This window comes from Colletotrichum karsti (assembly GCF_011947395.1).
Source record: "Colletotrichum karsti strain CkLH20 chromosome Unknown Scaffold9, whole genome shotgun sequence".
Taxonomy (NCBI): domain Eukaryota; kingdom Fungi; phylum Ascomycota; class Sordariomycetes; order Glomerellales; family Glomerellaceae; genus Colletotrichum; species Colletotrichum karsti.
Window position 1 is genome coordinate 639,589 of NW_024065909.1, and position 15,265 is coordinate 654,853.

General features: G+C 55.4%; 1 protein-coding gene across 1 annotated transcript; it reads left to right on the forward strand.

The window, feature by feature from the left end:
• Nucleotides 1-1,831: 1,831 nt before the first annotated feature.
• CkaCkLH20_03735 (sh3 domain containing protein) lies at nt 1,832-14,109 on the forward strand (the record flags this gene model as incomplete). Its single annotated transcript, XM_038886454.1, has 5 exons — nt 1,832-2,141; nt 2,205-2,334; nt 2,396-2,917; nt 7,788-13,429; nt 13,481-14,109. The coding sequence occupies 5 exons, from the start codon at nt 1,832-1,834 to the stop codon at nt 14,107-14,109; spliced, it is 7,233 nt and encodes a 2,410-aa protein (XP_038748296.1).
• Nucleotides 14,110-15,265: the final 1,156 nt, after the last annotated feature.

Here is a 15,265-nt window from a genome sequence, read left to right on the forward strand (position 1 = left end):
GGTGATCACTGGTGATGTTGGGGTATTTGTCGTTGTGAGAAAGTTGAAGGATCTACCCGAGGTCAATATACGCGCGGGAGACGGCATAATGCCTATTCGCCGCCGGAGATTCTAGCTCGCCTTGCGGGGGTAAATCCGCCTCAGTTGCGACGCTGTAAGACCGCTGACTTGACCCTGTCTCGAGATCCCTTCATTTAGTGTGACATACATCGCATTATTCACTCGATAATACAATCAGGGTCGTTCAAAAGGCTCACTACATGCGCCCGCTCATAGTTCCGCTCCCTCTCGAGCCGGTTTGCCCACATCTCGCTAACGATCAGATCCCAAAAGCCCTTGCTAAACAAACCTTTGAAATGACACGACAAGAATAGCTATCTGCAGAGAAATGAGACAATACATGAGTCTCTTGGAATATCAAAGCTAAGTTACTAACTCATCAATCGAGAACAACCTTCAAGCTTCAAGCTGCAGCTCTTCCCACACGGCATCTTCCACGCATCTAGACCAGCCAGTCCCATCCCACCCCCGGATCCGGCCAACACCAAGACATCTGGGCCCCCCAGCCCGGATCGCCACGGCCGGTCCGGGGGTTAGTCGTGTCTTACCCCAGTATACCACCCATCACAGCTCACATCAAACAAAGAACCGACCTCACCCAACGGCGAGATTCTAGAATTTCTCCGCATCGACTACTTTACCCTTAAGAACCCCCTCGGAATCCCATGAGAGTATATTTCTTACCATTCAACTATCAAACACAAGTCGACCTACGAGTTTACTTCACTATTACTACAGACCCATACGAAGAAGCACCGACGGAGAAGATGAAGTTCACAACCCTCCTCCTCGCAGGCCTCTCCAACGCAACGCCCCTCCTGGCATCCACATGCCCGGCAGCACAGCAAACCCCGGATTTCTCAAAACAATGCCTCGCACCCCCGAGAACTGTCACAGACACCTGCGCCGTCTCCAACTCGACGTCGTGTCTGTGCTCGAAGCTGCCCAAGGTCGTGAGCAGCGCGTGGCCGTGTCTGAGGAGGGAGTGTTCTTATAAAGGGGTGAATGAAGGTTCGTTATTTCGTTAGAAGTTGATTTTGCAGTGATGGCTAACTGTGATGGGAGTGTAGATGTGCTGAGGGAAGAGGATGCGTGTGTGTTTCCACTTTTGAGGACGTCTTCGACGTGAGGGGGCTTCGCGATGTGAAGATCAGGATTGCGGCGGATGGGAAAGAGAATTAGGGGACAGGACGAGCTTGTGGTACGAGGCTACGATGGATCCAAGGCTAAGGTAGCTTTGGCCTGGAACAAGAGACAACGCGGCAGCGGAAAAGGTGTCCTTTTGTCAGGCCAGTCGAGACCCGCGATCACCCTCGATCGAGTACTCCTCTACCCATCACACCTGTAGGTATGCGAGACATCATCGCGGCACGAGAACAAAAGCAATATCAAAAGTCATACCATCTACCACTTCCAATATCTGGCTCATCACCTCCCAAGACACGATATCTCCCGTGCTGTACAATGCAGACGAGGTGGATCCCCCCTGCTACGCTGTGCTTATGCCTCGCATACCAACGTCGGACCATCTGGACGTCAACAGGCACAAGTCCGAGGTGATCAACATCCGATGCATACAAGTTCATCAAAACAATGCCAACGCATACCCGGAACCCATGCCGTTATTGCCCTTGGCAAAAGCACGAGGCTATCGCAACTCACCCAACCCAAACTCTCTCCATCTGAACCTCCCTCAACCCCGCCTCCGAAATTCCTTTGATTATCAACCTGTCACTACTTACTACTGTAGCCCAATTGCTATCGGCCCAAGATGCGCTCGACATCCAGAGAGACAATCGCCAAGTTAGACGCCATCACGCCGTCCAGCTTCGCTACGGACGCGGAGCGCTACGAGGCGAAAGAGGCGGCCCGTCGCCTCCTCGCGCGCCTCGAGACGCCCTTCGAGCGCGGATGGGCCCTCGCCTTCGAGACGCCCGTGCTGGTGGCCGGGCTGCAGATGGGGCTCGACCTGGGGATGTGGGAGGCGTGGGCGGGGGAGCACGAGAGGTCCGGAGGGGCGCCGCAGGGGTTGAGGACGGTTTTGGGGTGGTGTAAGACGGGTGTTGAGGAGAATCTCTTGCGTGAGTTTGTTAATGTCTCTGGATTAACGATGTAAGTGAGATAGAAGCTCACGAGGTGGCTAGGTCGGTTCCTGAGACACATGGCTGCGTTGTACGTCCTCGAGGAGACGGGCGTCGATACGTGGAGACTGACGCCGTATACCCTCGCCATGGGACAGAGTAAGACGCACGCTGACCAGATTATACAATGTGGGTGAGTATCACAAAGTTAATCCTCATCTAGGATGTTGAACATGACTGGCTGACGCTCGCAGTACCGACCACATCATCCCGGCAGGAGTCAACCTCCCTCGCTTCCTCGCCAGATACGACTACTCAGAGCCTCTTGACAAGTCCAAGCTGGACAACTACGCGGACATGACAGGCGGGGCAGACTTCTTCGCGACGTGTGCCACGGATCCGGAGCGCCTAGGGAGCAGTTTCATCGGGCTCATGACGGCGCTGCGGAACCATAAGATGCCCTGGACCGATGTCTACGACACGACGGAGCTGATCTCCGGAGCCGATGTCAGCGGCGGGGCGCCCGTGTTTGTGGATGTCGGTGGCATGCACGGGCTGGACACGGCGAGGCTGCTGGCTCGACACCCGGAGCTGCCGGACGGGGTGTTATTCGTGCAGGATACGCCGGAGGTAGTTGCGCAGAACCCTGAAGAGCTGGACACCAGGGCGAAGAAGATTGCGTATGACTTCTTCACGCCGCAGCCTCTAGTCGGAAGTCGAGCGTACTTCTTCCACGCGGTGCCGCACGACTGGCCTGATGCGGACTGTGTGAGGATGTTTGAAAATGTGAAAGCTGCGTTCAAAAGGGGTTACTCGAAGTTATTGATTTACGAGGTTGTGCTGCCTGCGAAGGGAGCGACGAGTTTGATGACCACGTTAGACTTGCAGTTGATGAATTGCGTCTCGGGCTTGGAACGCACGGAAGAGCACTGGAGACGATTGTTGAGGGAGGCTGGGTTCAAGATTAACAGTATATCGAGGCACCCGCGCGCCGTTGAGAGTGTTATCGAGGCCGAGTTAGCATGAGAAGGCGAGTTCGTGAAGATCGTAAGTAGATGTAGTAGGAAGTCTAGGACAGCTCTACAAGCCACACCAGGATGCTGCCAAGCCATCATCTGATCCAGCATCGTGGCATGAAGTTCATTCGATTATCACACGTGGTCTTGACGTGAGTTTGCCCATTACTCATGTCGACATAAGAGACTTTGCGTGTATTCATCCAAGTGTGGTGTGCCCCAACAGAGGCTGGTAGACTCCAAGATGCTGAGATATGCCGCAGCGCTTCCTTTTCCTGGAATAGATTGGAACCGGCAAAGCTTCACCAAGTCCGCACCATCAACAGAAGTTGGGATGAGTGGAAGTGCAGGCCGACTTGCAGTAGCTGCGCCGAGGAAGCTCGTGGCTGCTATGTGAGGCAACGCGTCGCCCGAACTCCTCAGACATGGCCAGTGGCTCAAATATCAGTCGACGAGAATGGCGCTGATTGTGTATCGTTCGACAAAGTCCTAGTTGGTGGTCGCCTCCGATGCCCAATAGGGAAATGGAAGTAGATAATCACGAGAATGAATTTCGCGCCACGACAGCGCCACGTGTTCGGTACGAACCGAGACGGGCGCTCGTCGACCTCGTCGTCAATAGCAACACTCTTTCCAGGCAGAGCTTTCCTCCCGAATCATCGATGTTTCCTCAATTGATCGGATATGCCGTTTGACGGCTTGGGCTGTGCAATCAGCGGGTACAGGCAGCCAAACCGCATTCGAAGTTAATAGCGCTGGTAGTTCTGTGTCGAACAGGGAATGCCTGGTCTTGCGCGCTTCATGCAGCGTTGAAAGCTCATGACAGGCTAAAGGGCGGGGAGACGTCCGAGAGCGAGCAGATAGTGGGAACAGGGTCTAGACTTGTTTGTTGGAGGGCGGCGAACATTGATCATGACTCCGACCGGCGATGCTGTGGTGGGTAGGGTTCGGCGGCAGCGTCATTTCGGCGCTCCGGTCAGGTCGGAGGCGAGAACGGTGTCCGGAGTAAAGTCTCGATCGATGCAGTGCAGATGGGTGTGGTCGAAGGCGGGCAATGTTTAGCCGTCAGTAGTGTAGCCTCATCGCTCATCGGACCATGCAATGCCAAACAAATCGAAGGTCGAAGGAATGTTTCGTGCACTGGCCGCATGTTCCATCTTCCCGGGACAGGAATCCTGGAGGCGTCTGTCGAAGTATCAGGTCGATGGAGCTATTAAAAGGCGAACACACGGAACGCGAGAACGACGTGACGCCGCCGATAAGAAATGTCGCCGAATAAGGCCGGCCGAGTGCGTGCCAAAACTGATGGCTTTGTGTATCAGCGACAGTCGAGACGCCCTCCAGCACGTCGTCGGCTAGGTTTGTGGGATTCCATGAGGCCAAAGTTGAAGCTTCTCGAACGGCTTTGGTGTGTTTCGGAGGCGCACAAACGCATTCCGAGACCCTCGGGTGGTATCGCCATCTTGTGCGCTTCGCTTCAACGAGGCCCGAGCGTCGAGTCAAGGGCGCATCTTCGGAGGGTCGGCGGCTGAACAAGGTAGGATTTTTTGAGGGAACGGGAACGAGAAGATGTCGGCGTCTCAGAATAAGTGGTGGATGGAGACGCAAATTCGTTGCGTTGGGTGGGTGCGAAATGACACCTGGGGGCCAAGGCGTGGGGGCCCTGGGCAGAGGGGAAAAGTAATAACAAGTTTGATGTGCTTTTCAGGTGGGCGAAGAAACGGAGGGAGCTGGAATTGAAGCAATTTTGGAGGAGAGGAAAACTGGAGATGCACAAAATACTGGTGTTCGTCTGAACTAGAGACGACCATTTGCAGTGGCAAAGGCAGAGGCAGAGGCAGTGGCAGTGGCGGATGCAGCTGGCAGCAGGAGGCCGTCTCGCCTGCGCCTGCAGCGGCTGCACGACGGGCAAAATGCAGGAACGACCATCATCTGAATTGGCAACTGGCAACCAATCGCTCCTGCCTTTGGTGTTGTTGCTTCTACATAGCACTTGCCTTGAAAAGCAGTCCGTCGCACAGTCCAGTTCAAATCGTCTCCAATGGAAAGAGAGATGGTCGCGGGAGGAAAGTCCCCCGGGACGATAATCCCCTAGGGAAAGAATAGTGAGTGCCTATCGTGGTCTAGCGCGGGGCTAGCGAGGGCGCGGACCATTTACTGACACGGGCCCGGGCCAACCACAAGCTTTTTGTTCACTGAGGGGACCCACCCGTCTGGAGATTTAGCCTCAGGTCGACTGGCATCTTCCTCCATTTGGGAAAGAGCACAATGGCTATCAAAGGGAAGAAGGAAGCTACGAGTCGATAGACTGGGCAGACAAACGCTTACTTGAAAACTCTGATGATGACGAGGTCAAGAGAAAACATCAAACGGCTGAGGCAGTTGCAGCGGCAAACGACCACATGTGGAGGCATTGAACGGGCAACGACACAAAGAACACTACGGGAGGATGGTTTCAAACGCCTCCAACACGGGCGGCCAACGGATGGGCTTTGGCTTTGTTGTACGCTGTACCTTCTGGCTGGAATCACATGCTGACTATTCTTATTTCTCCAGTCCGTCTGTGCACATTGTTTTTATTCTTGCTTCGTTCTTTTTTCGCGCTGGGCTGGGCTGAAGAGCAAGAGCCTATTTCGAAAAGTTCAGGGTCCAACGTCCAAGTGCCCAAAGGTCCAGGCACTTGCACTTGCACTTGCATGACGCTCACCCATGGACGCGATTACAGGCATCACGAGGACGGGTGTTCGTCCTCGAATGGACCGGTTTGAGACGGGACGGGACATACCCTGCTGCGATCACTGCTGTCGACAACATGCTTTGGCGTCAAGGACTTCAACAATGTTCTGTTTTAGACGCGGTGATGCCTGTTTGTCTCAATGCGACCCCGGCTGCAGCGATCGCAATTCGTGATGCCGGTCTGACCTGAAGTTTTAATCTTGGGCTTGGCTCTATCGAAGGCAAACAAACACGCGACATGTTTGGCGGCCGGAGCATTTGTGTTGTGTTGTGTCTTGGTCCAATTGTTCTAGAAGTACGTACGGATGGCTACTCGAGATCAGTAAGGGGGTCAACCAACGTCTCTGCATACGTACTCACTCCAGCGTCTGCTCAGTCAGGCACAGCAACATAAGAAAGTTCAGATTGTAATCATAGCATGAATAGTATGGAGTATGTGCACTCCTCTGGGAAAGTGGTGATGATGCCGCTCAGCCTTTTTTTAATTGAATCTTTTTTTTCATCCTGCCGATTTATTTCAATCGTTCCTGCCCAATTCCCTCTGATTGATTGATGGCCCATGCGTACCCTGTCCTCAGGTCCCCACTGTCTGTCGTCTTCGACCACTCATACGTCGTATCGCAGCCCAGGTCTCAGCCCGGGCCAATTCAATTCTTCCCCGCTGACCACTCACAGCCCGTCGCAGGCACACCTTCCCAGGAGGCAGGCACGGCACACCACACATGCTGTTCCTGGTCCTGCATCGCACCTGCCACAAACCACGCTCCAATCCGCGCTTGCCTCAATACAGCATCGCTTCTGTGTGCTTCAGGGGCTCTTGCTTTTGTTGGTCTGGGCGGGCGCCTTCTCTGGTTGCTTGTTGCTTGTTGCGCGTTGCGCGTTGCTGGCTGCTGCTCTTTCCATCCGTCGAATGATGTTCATCGATCCTCCCAAATCCGTCCTCAGAGACAGAAATTCTTCACCTTCCCCCCCAAGTAAACGGAAACAGCAACTTGGCCGTTGAGTGAGTGTCTTGATTGATGCCTCGAGATTTCCCCTTTATTCGTAATTAATTTTTTCTTTGCGTGTCTTGAATTCCCCTCCATTAGGTCCATTCTAGGCCATTACGGATAGATCCCTCCCCCAATTTCTCAACACGGGTGTTTTAGACACTTTCAACGGTCTCCATCGCGAACCGCCAAACGTTCTCTCTACTGTCGCTTCACTTTCCTTCCACTCACTCACTTTCTTACCGATTCTTCCATTGTTGATACCCCCCCTCCCCTTCCACCTTTCATCCCCAAACCCCGGCTGCCCCTTGAACCTGGTCTGCCGCTTTTCCCACATCGGCCCTCCTCTTTTTTCCTCCGCCGAAATTCCCTAGGCGAAAAAATACGGATACCCCCATTGGCATTGCTCCATTCGCTCACTACCGAACCAGCAAGCAGCGCTGCTATTCCTAGGTTGTAACACTGGAAACAAACACGACTTTCTAGTGTGATTTTCCAACCTTCCCCCGTCAACCGTCGGTCGATCCACGCCGGGCTTCTTTTCGACCTTCTCCCGCGTTCCTCACAACCAGCCCCCACGTCTTCGTCACTTCGACAATTCGCGCCTCCTATCGCATTGCCTGTCCTGTACCTGTCTGCGGTGCAGCGTGTCTGACGCATACTTGCGCTGTGCCTGTACATCACTCGTTCTCGACCCGGCCCGCTACTCTCCTGTCCCTGATGAATCGATAGCCGATCGTCCCCACGAGGCCACCTCAACCACGCGCAGCCCTGCCAGGGTCCACAGCCTCAAGAGACCAGACCATCGGATAGCCCAGCCAGCTTGTTGGGTGCTCTGCGAGCAACATCTCGAATCGGACGCAGGTCGTGGTGCATCCGACCCGATTCACGACCTCCTCAACCAGCCTCTACACCCGACCATCCCCCTTCGATCCTCTTCCCGACCTCGACCTCGACCTCGATATCGACGACGCCTTGCGCTCTACGTCGACCCCCGAGCTTTCAATGCCCTGGCAGCCCCTTCCCCGAATCGCCTTCGCCGTCGCGACCTACCCCTTCGCCGCCTCAGGCCCGGCCGACCTCCCCCTCGAGATCGGTGATGAGCTCTACATAATCGAGGAAACTCCCGACGGCAACTGGCTGCGCGGCTACCTGGTGGCACCTCCCAGTCTGCTGGCCGGACTGACCTCCGTCAAGGGGCAGACTCTCGAGGCTCGTGTTTTCAGCGGCATCTTCCCTAGGAGCTGCGTCGAGGTGCGCGAGGTCCTCGGCGAGTCAGATGAGACAGAGGACGGTGAAGATGCCGCTAGCGACGACGCGGCGGCGAACGGCGATGTACACATCGGAAGTGACTCGGGCAAGAGCGGCCTAACGCCAACAGCAGCCGAGAAGAAGAAGTCGGCAGACGGCCACAAGTCCATCGAGAGCGCACGAGGATCCAAGCACGAGATCAAGCGCAAACCTCTTAAGGAACTCCCCAATGGCACCCAAGGACGCCTTTCCGTACCTGTCAAGCGGGACCCCGACGCCCCTCGACCTGCTGCGCCTGTGCCTATGCTGAAAATCGGCGACGAGACGCCTACATCAGCCGCCGAACCTCTCATTGACGAAATCGCCAGCTGCTTGCGCGAGTGGCACTCCACCAACCTCCATGGTCTGCTGCTGTCGCGGCAATATGGCCGCCTCGACAAGTTGTCGCAACTAATCACCACTCTCAACCTCAGCAGGCAACAATTCCTTCATAATGTCCTCACAACATTCGAATACGACAAGCTGCGAGAAAAGACGGTCTGGGACCTGGTACGCGTGAACAAGCTGTGCGGAGGAGAGGTCATTGTTCGCGACCCGACGGAACGAGGGCGCGTTCTGACAGGCGACGATTCGGTGGTGGAAGTCACAAAGTTGCAGTCCGTCATGAGTGTACTCGACGAGCCCCCGCAGCCAGCAAATGAGCCGACAGCCCTCCACCATCTTCTGGTCGACGTTCGAGGCTTTGCTGGCGCTTCCGCCGAAGAGACCTCTCTCGTTGTGTATCTGGTAGCCAAGCCGGTTGGCGGCCAGGCGGCAGCCCTCTCCGAATGCTTCATCATCGACATCCCGCCCGGCGGGACAATAGGCAGTCTGGCCAAGTCTGGCCAAACAAGGACGATATTTTCCGACCTTTCCTCGCAAGACATTGGCGACGTCGCATCTGCGGAAACAGAGCTGTACCTAGTTGTCAAGGTACGGTCCAGTCAGCAAGTCGTGGCCAGCGGAAAGCCCGAATCACGGTCCGGCGCCAAGTCCCAAGGCAACGGTGCGCATAAAGACCCCGCCAAGCCCCCCTCTGCTGGCAACAACAAGCCTTCTAGAAGAAGTCTCATGTGGGGATCGAAGACGGCTCGGGCGTTCTCAAGAGGAGGGGCGACATCGCGACTTGATTCCGTGACAGAGCAGCAGGAGGGCCGTCCCGGAACGCAAGACGACGGACAAGAGAGCGCGGCCCCCCCTAGCACGGCTGGGTCAAGACCTCGAGGCTCTATGGATGCTGGCACAGGTTTTCACATGGCTGAGCGCACGGTCGGGATCGGCGTGTTGAAGCTGAACGCCATCATGAAGCAGGACGAGGAAGTTGAGCAAGTCGTCAGTGTCTGGTCGCCGTCGCTCACGCTCCCCACAGAGAAGCAGGGCCTGCATGAGGACTGGGACATGTTGATTCGGGATCTCATGGACAGCCCGAGTGGCCACTACGAAAAGTCGCGCCGCGCCGAGCGAGTCCAAGTTCATCTCAAGTCATTCAACCACCCCGACGTGGAAACATTGGTCAAGGTGACACCGACGTTGCTATCCGGCATTCGCAAAACCAACAAGATGGGATTTTCTGGTGCGCCTACTAAACCAAGATCCGACATATACTTCACACTGGACACAGCGGTTTTGTCGAAGCAGAACCTCCTCTCTAGATTTGCAGGGAACCCGACTACACTCTCCAGCAGCGTGCATGGCAACAATCTGCAAGTGACACTTGAAGTGCGGAGAACAAGCGGAGAAAAGATCCCCAACTGCATCTTCTCTTCGTCTAACACCGAAGGGCTGACCACATGGAAGTCTACAGCCGTGGACAGAGGGGAACATTGGAGTCAGATTGTTCGACTTGCCGTTCCACCGCAGGACGTCTTCACGTCGCACCTCGTCATGTTCCTATCCGAGATCCCCAATGCCCCCTTCGCGGTTGCCCACATGCCCTTGTGGAATCAGGAAGCCTTTGTACGAGACGGTCCCCACGCTTTGCTGCTGTACAAGATGGACGAATACACTTCTTCCGCCCAGGCAGGGCCCTCCGGAAAGGGAGGCTACCTCTCACTCCAGTGGAGCGCTAGAGGGAATGACGAGCATTCGGCAGAGGTGACCGGGCCTCTGGCGGTTCTCCGTGCAGACACCTATTTGTGCAGCACTAGATTCTCCCAGGATCGCGTGGTCCTGGGACTGATCAAGTGGAAGGACACCCCCAAGGAGGAAATCCAGACTTTGCTGAAGCACCTCATTTTCGTGCCGGAGATCGAGGTCGTCAAGCTTCTCAGCGATGTTCTCGACGCTCTTTTTGGTTTCCTTGTCGAGCATTCTGGTAACGACGAGTTTGAAGACCTTGTCTTCACTGCCTTGGTCAGGGTCCTGGGCATTGTTCACGACCGGAGATTCAACTTGGGTCCTCTGGTCGATCAGTACGCCGAGAACCGCTTCAGCTATCCCTTCGCCACTGCCTGCCTCGTCCGGTCGCTCACTCGCTTGCTCGAGAAACCCACCGAGCCAGAGTCGTCGAGGAAGCTCCGGTCTACCATCAAGGTTGTTCGACACATTCTCAAGTTCATTACCCATGCTCGCGGTCAGCAGAAGGCCAAGGAGGCCGGACTGGGAATCACGACTTCGGGCTCTACACCTGGCTTCACCCGGGAGCTAAGAAACATCTTCAAGGCCCTCGACGCCATGATGCGTAATACTGCCCCGGTCCTCGTTGGCAGTCAGACTCTTGCAGTGCAGCACTTCCACACCTGGCTGCCCGAACTGACCGGCCTGTTGACGACCGAAGAGATTCTCCACATCGCGATCGACTTCCTCGACTCTTGCGCTGATGTCAAGGGCAAACTGGTATTGTACAAGCTTGTTTTGGTTATCAACTATTCCAAGCTCGACATGTTCTCCCACCCGGATCAGAAAGCGGCTCTTACTGCCAACACCGTCCGCTGGATCGCGCCGCACTGGGGCCACAACGAAGAAGTCACCGACCTGTGGAAGGACCAAGTTCGACTTTGCTGCTCCGTCCTCGCCAGCCAGATTGACAACCTGGGCGCCGAGATTCCCGACTACCTCCCGAAGATCATCGATTCTTATTTGTCTATAGTTTCCACCGACATCAAGCCGCGCAACCGTCTTTCCCTTCTCTTTCCGACGTCATACCCCTTTCCTTCGAAGCCTGTCGCGGAGGAATGCACTTTCGATGAGGCCTTAATCGAGCTTTCCGCCATCCTTTCTGCTATCTCTAATTCACCAAGCGGCATGCAACTAGAGTTGACCGAAGGCGACCTGACCGCACTGCTAGAAAATACCCTTCGTGTGCATATGAGCATATTGATGGGCGAGGCTTTCCCGCCCGAATGGTTGAGCGTACACATTTATCACCACAAGTCCACCATGAGGACACTGCAGTACCTGTCCAGCATCCTGCTGGAGTCCTTCTTGCCCCATCCCGACGAGGCGGAAAACTTCAACACCGAGCTCTGGAAGATGTTCTTCACGACAATGCTTAAGCTCGTCGGCAGCCCATCTCTAGCCCTGGAGACCTTCCCCGAGCAGAAGCGTAGGGCAGTCTGGAAGATTGCTGGTGACGTAAGGGAACACGGGGCTGAGTTGTTGAGGCGAACCTGGGAGGCCATCGGTTGGGAGACGAGCAGCGACGAGCGGGCACGGTACGGTCTGTCCAAGATGGGCGGTTATCAGGTCCAATACGTCCCCACCTTGGTCGGTCCGATCGTCGAGCTTTGTCTTAGTGTGCACGAAGGTCTTCGACGGATGGCCGTGGAGGTGCTTCAGACCATGATTGTCAGCGAGTGGACCCTTAGCGAGGATCTCTCCGTGATCCAGACAGAGATGATCGACTGCCTCGATCACTACTTCAAGTCTAAGCCCTTGACGGAAAGCATCCTCCAGAAGCTTTTCGTCAACGAGGTCATCGAGAGGTTTGCGCCTCTATCCACCATTCCTGACGATTCTCTGTACGCCGGTCTTCGTGACCTCATGGCTACCGTCGACGAATTCCTCGACCTCCTCGTGGCTGTTCACAGCGGCGACATCACAAGCGAATCCTCTCACCTGATCAACCGCCTCAGGCTGATGGAATTCCTGCGAGACATGCAGAAGGAGGAGATCTTTATCCGCTATGTCCACCAGCTGGCGATTCTGCAAGCCGAGGCAAGGAACCACTGCGAAGCCGGTCTGGCCTTGCGCCTTCACGCCGACCTGTACGAATGGGACCCGACCAAGCAGGTTCCGGCACTGGACGATCCCGAATTCCCCGCCCAGACACACTTCGAACGCAAGGAGCGCATCTACTTCGACATGATCAAGCACTTCGAGGACGGCGAGGCCTGGAGCAGCGCCCTCACGGCATACCAGGAACTGCGAGTACAATACGAGAGTAACATTTTCGACTTCGCCAAGTTGGCAAGGACAGAGCGCGCCATTGCCACCATCTACGAGACCATCTCAAAGAGCGACAAGCTGGTGCCGAAATACTTCAAGGTCATCTACAAGGGCCTTGGCTTCCCGCCCAGCTTACGCGACAAGGAGTTCGTCTACGAGGGTTCTCCGACGGAACGTGCCTCTGCATTTACGGACCGCATGCAAGAGCAGTATCCCTCTGCTCAGATCGTCACTGGCGACGTCGACGACGTGGAAGGCCAGTTCCTTGTCATTTCCGCCATTACCCCTCATCGCGACCTCACTCATCACGTCTTCCAGCGCGCTCGCGTCCCTCAAGTCATCCGCGACTATCTCGTGTCCGCCCACCCCCAGAGCTTCTCCGTATCCTCCAAGCGCAGCACATCTGGGCCTGTCCAAGAACACTACGCAGAGAAAATCGTCTACACCACGGCAGATCCGTTCCCAACAATCTTGCGCCGAAGCGAAATCGTCAATGTTGAGGAGATCAAACTTAGCGCTCACGAGACTGGTTTGGAACGAATCGTGAGGAAGACGCAGGAGATGACGATGATCGAGAAGCGTATCGCCGATGGTGACGAAGACAACGCACAACTGCTCCTCGATGCTATTAGCATTTCAGTCAACCCAGACTCCGAGAACAGTGTTGCGTGCTACCGCCAACTGCTTCCCAGTCCCCGTGAGAGTGACAGCGAGGACGACGAAGAGGAAGAAGAGGTTGAGCTGGATCCTCAGGACAACGCCATCAAGATGGCCCTCGTTGATCATGCCATCATGATCAGGCGGTGCCTGGGAACTTTCGCCCGAAGCTCGAATGAGATCCTCTCTCTCAGGCAAGAGGAACTCCAGCAATGTAAGTCACCAACTCCGAAAGATCCGCGGTACCTTCATCTAACTCTCCTAGACTTCGAAAGCACGTTTGCGCCTGAGATCGCCCTCTTCGCACCTCCACAACCATCTCGCGACTCGTCCACAGCCTCTCCGACGTGGAGACGATCCGAGCCATCCACCGAGCAGGCCTCTCCTCAACCACAGAGCATCGCCGGTGTCATGACCAATGGTGTAATCGCTGAAGAAGCCGCGACGGTCGCGCCCATCGCTGTCCGAGGTCGCGGCACGCGTCTTAGCTTCCTTGGGGGTCGTAAGAAGGAATCTCCCGTGCAGCAACAGACCAACGGCGATTATCAGACAAATGGCGAAGTGGACGACACGGTCAGCAGCAGGAGCCGCAGCTTCAGCAAGACCCAGGAGAGCAACAATAATCGCCGAAGCTTCTTCCGTGCCCCTTCCACCGAACCACGTATCTTGGGCGGCAACGACGTCACGAGTGAGTGGGTGACGGACTCTGGCGGACGGCAGAGCTCGGATCTGGGCACGAACCTGACGGAGAAGGAACGCGAGTACAGAGACGAGCGTCCCGCAGAAGCGCCCGGCGTCGTCAAGCGAGGCAGCGTTAGGAAGAGGCTGAGCATGCTGAAGCTGGGCAAGAAGTCGAACAAGGGCATGGCTATGGGCAGTGTGCACGAGGAGTAGGACTTCACGGCCGCCGCTGAGCAGCTGGGCTACATGAACAAAACGACTGGAGAGTGGCAGTACCCGGTGTCGTAACAACGCACAGTGCCACTTGGGATATGGGATGGGATGTGTACATCTTTGTTGACGGAGACCCCAACGGGATCGGGCGGGGGGTGCTCAGGATATAAACCGGGTGTTTTTTTTCGCGAATTTCACAAGCACGAGAGGCTTTTTCCGGGGGCGACGGTGTTCTGGATATGTATTTGTAGGATCCCCCATATCTGCACACCTGCCACAGCGCAGCAGATGCAGTCTTTTGTTTGGTTCTCTTCGTGAATAATATTTCCTTCTCCCGCGCGTGCGGGAGTCTGATATACCCATCGTCACCCTGGCCAGGTCGTTTACCCTGAGTGATGTCTAAGTGATACGCGCGGAGCGAAAATGTCAGAACTCGCAGTGTTTACACATGGGCATGTATCGGGACATACCTGGACTCCTTGCCGGGCGCCGTCTTGCATCTGCCGACACTTAGAATGCCTTTGGAAGGCCGATCACGGAGCAGACGTGTTTCTAGGATATTCAGTAACTTCAACGTTTGTACTAGGAGGGGGGTTGCGACTCTGGACTTCCCTTTTGGGTATCGTAAGCGCCGCAAGATGTTGATGATACTTTGCTTACTCTAGACGCGGCAGCCGCGGAATTCCGTATTAGTTATAGGGTCGTTGAGCTACTTCGTCAATGCCCAGGATTGTTATGCCGATGGAGATGCTCTGGTACTCCGTCAGGCTTGACGATTTCCAGCCGTACGATTCAGCCCTGAAAGTTTACAAACGCCTGATTTCCTTCTATCTTTTACAAGTGCATTAGATGGGATGAGGTGCTATAGAAAATAATAACATATGCTCTTGATCATTCTAAGGCTAAATTGCTTCATCTAGGTAAGGCCGGGGCGTAGGAGTGGTCTCTACGCATGCAAACATATGGAGGTCGTATTGTACGCATCGTAACGCACCATGAAACTGGCACATCAGCAGCGACTTGCGGAAAGACAGTTCCATGGACGTTCGGGCCTGTGCCGCGGGAACGGGAGCGGAGGCGGAGACGGAGACGGAGACGGAGGAATCGAAGGGCTGTCAATGTCACATCGGAGTCCCGGATCTTGTAGCTGCGGACG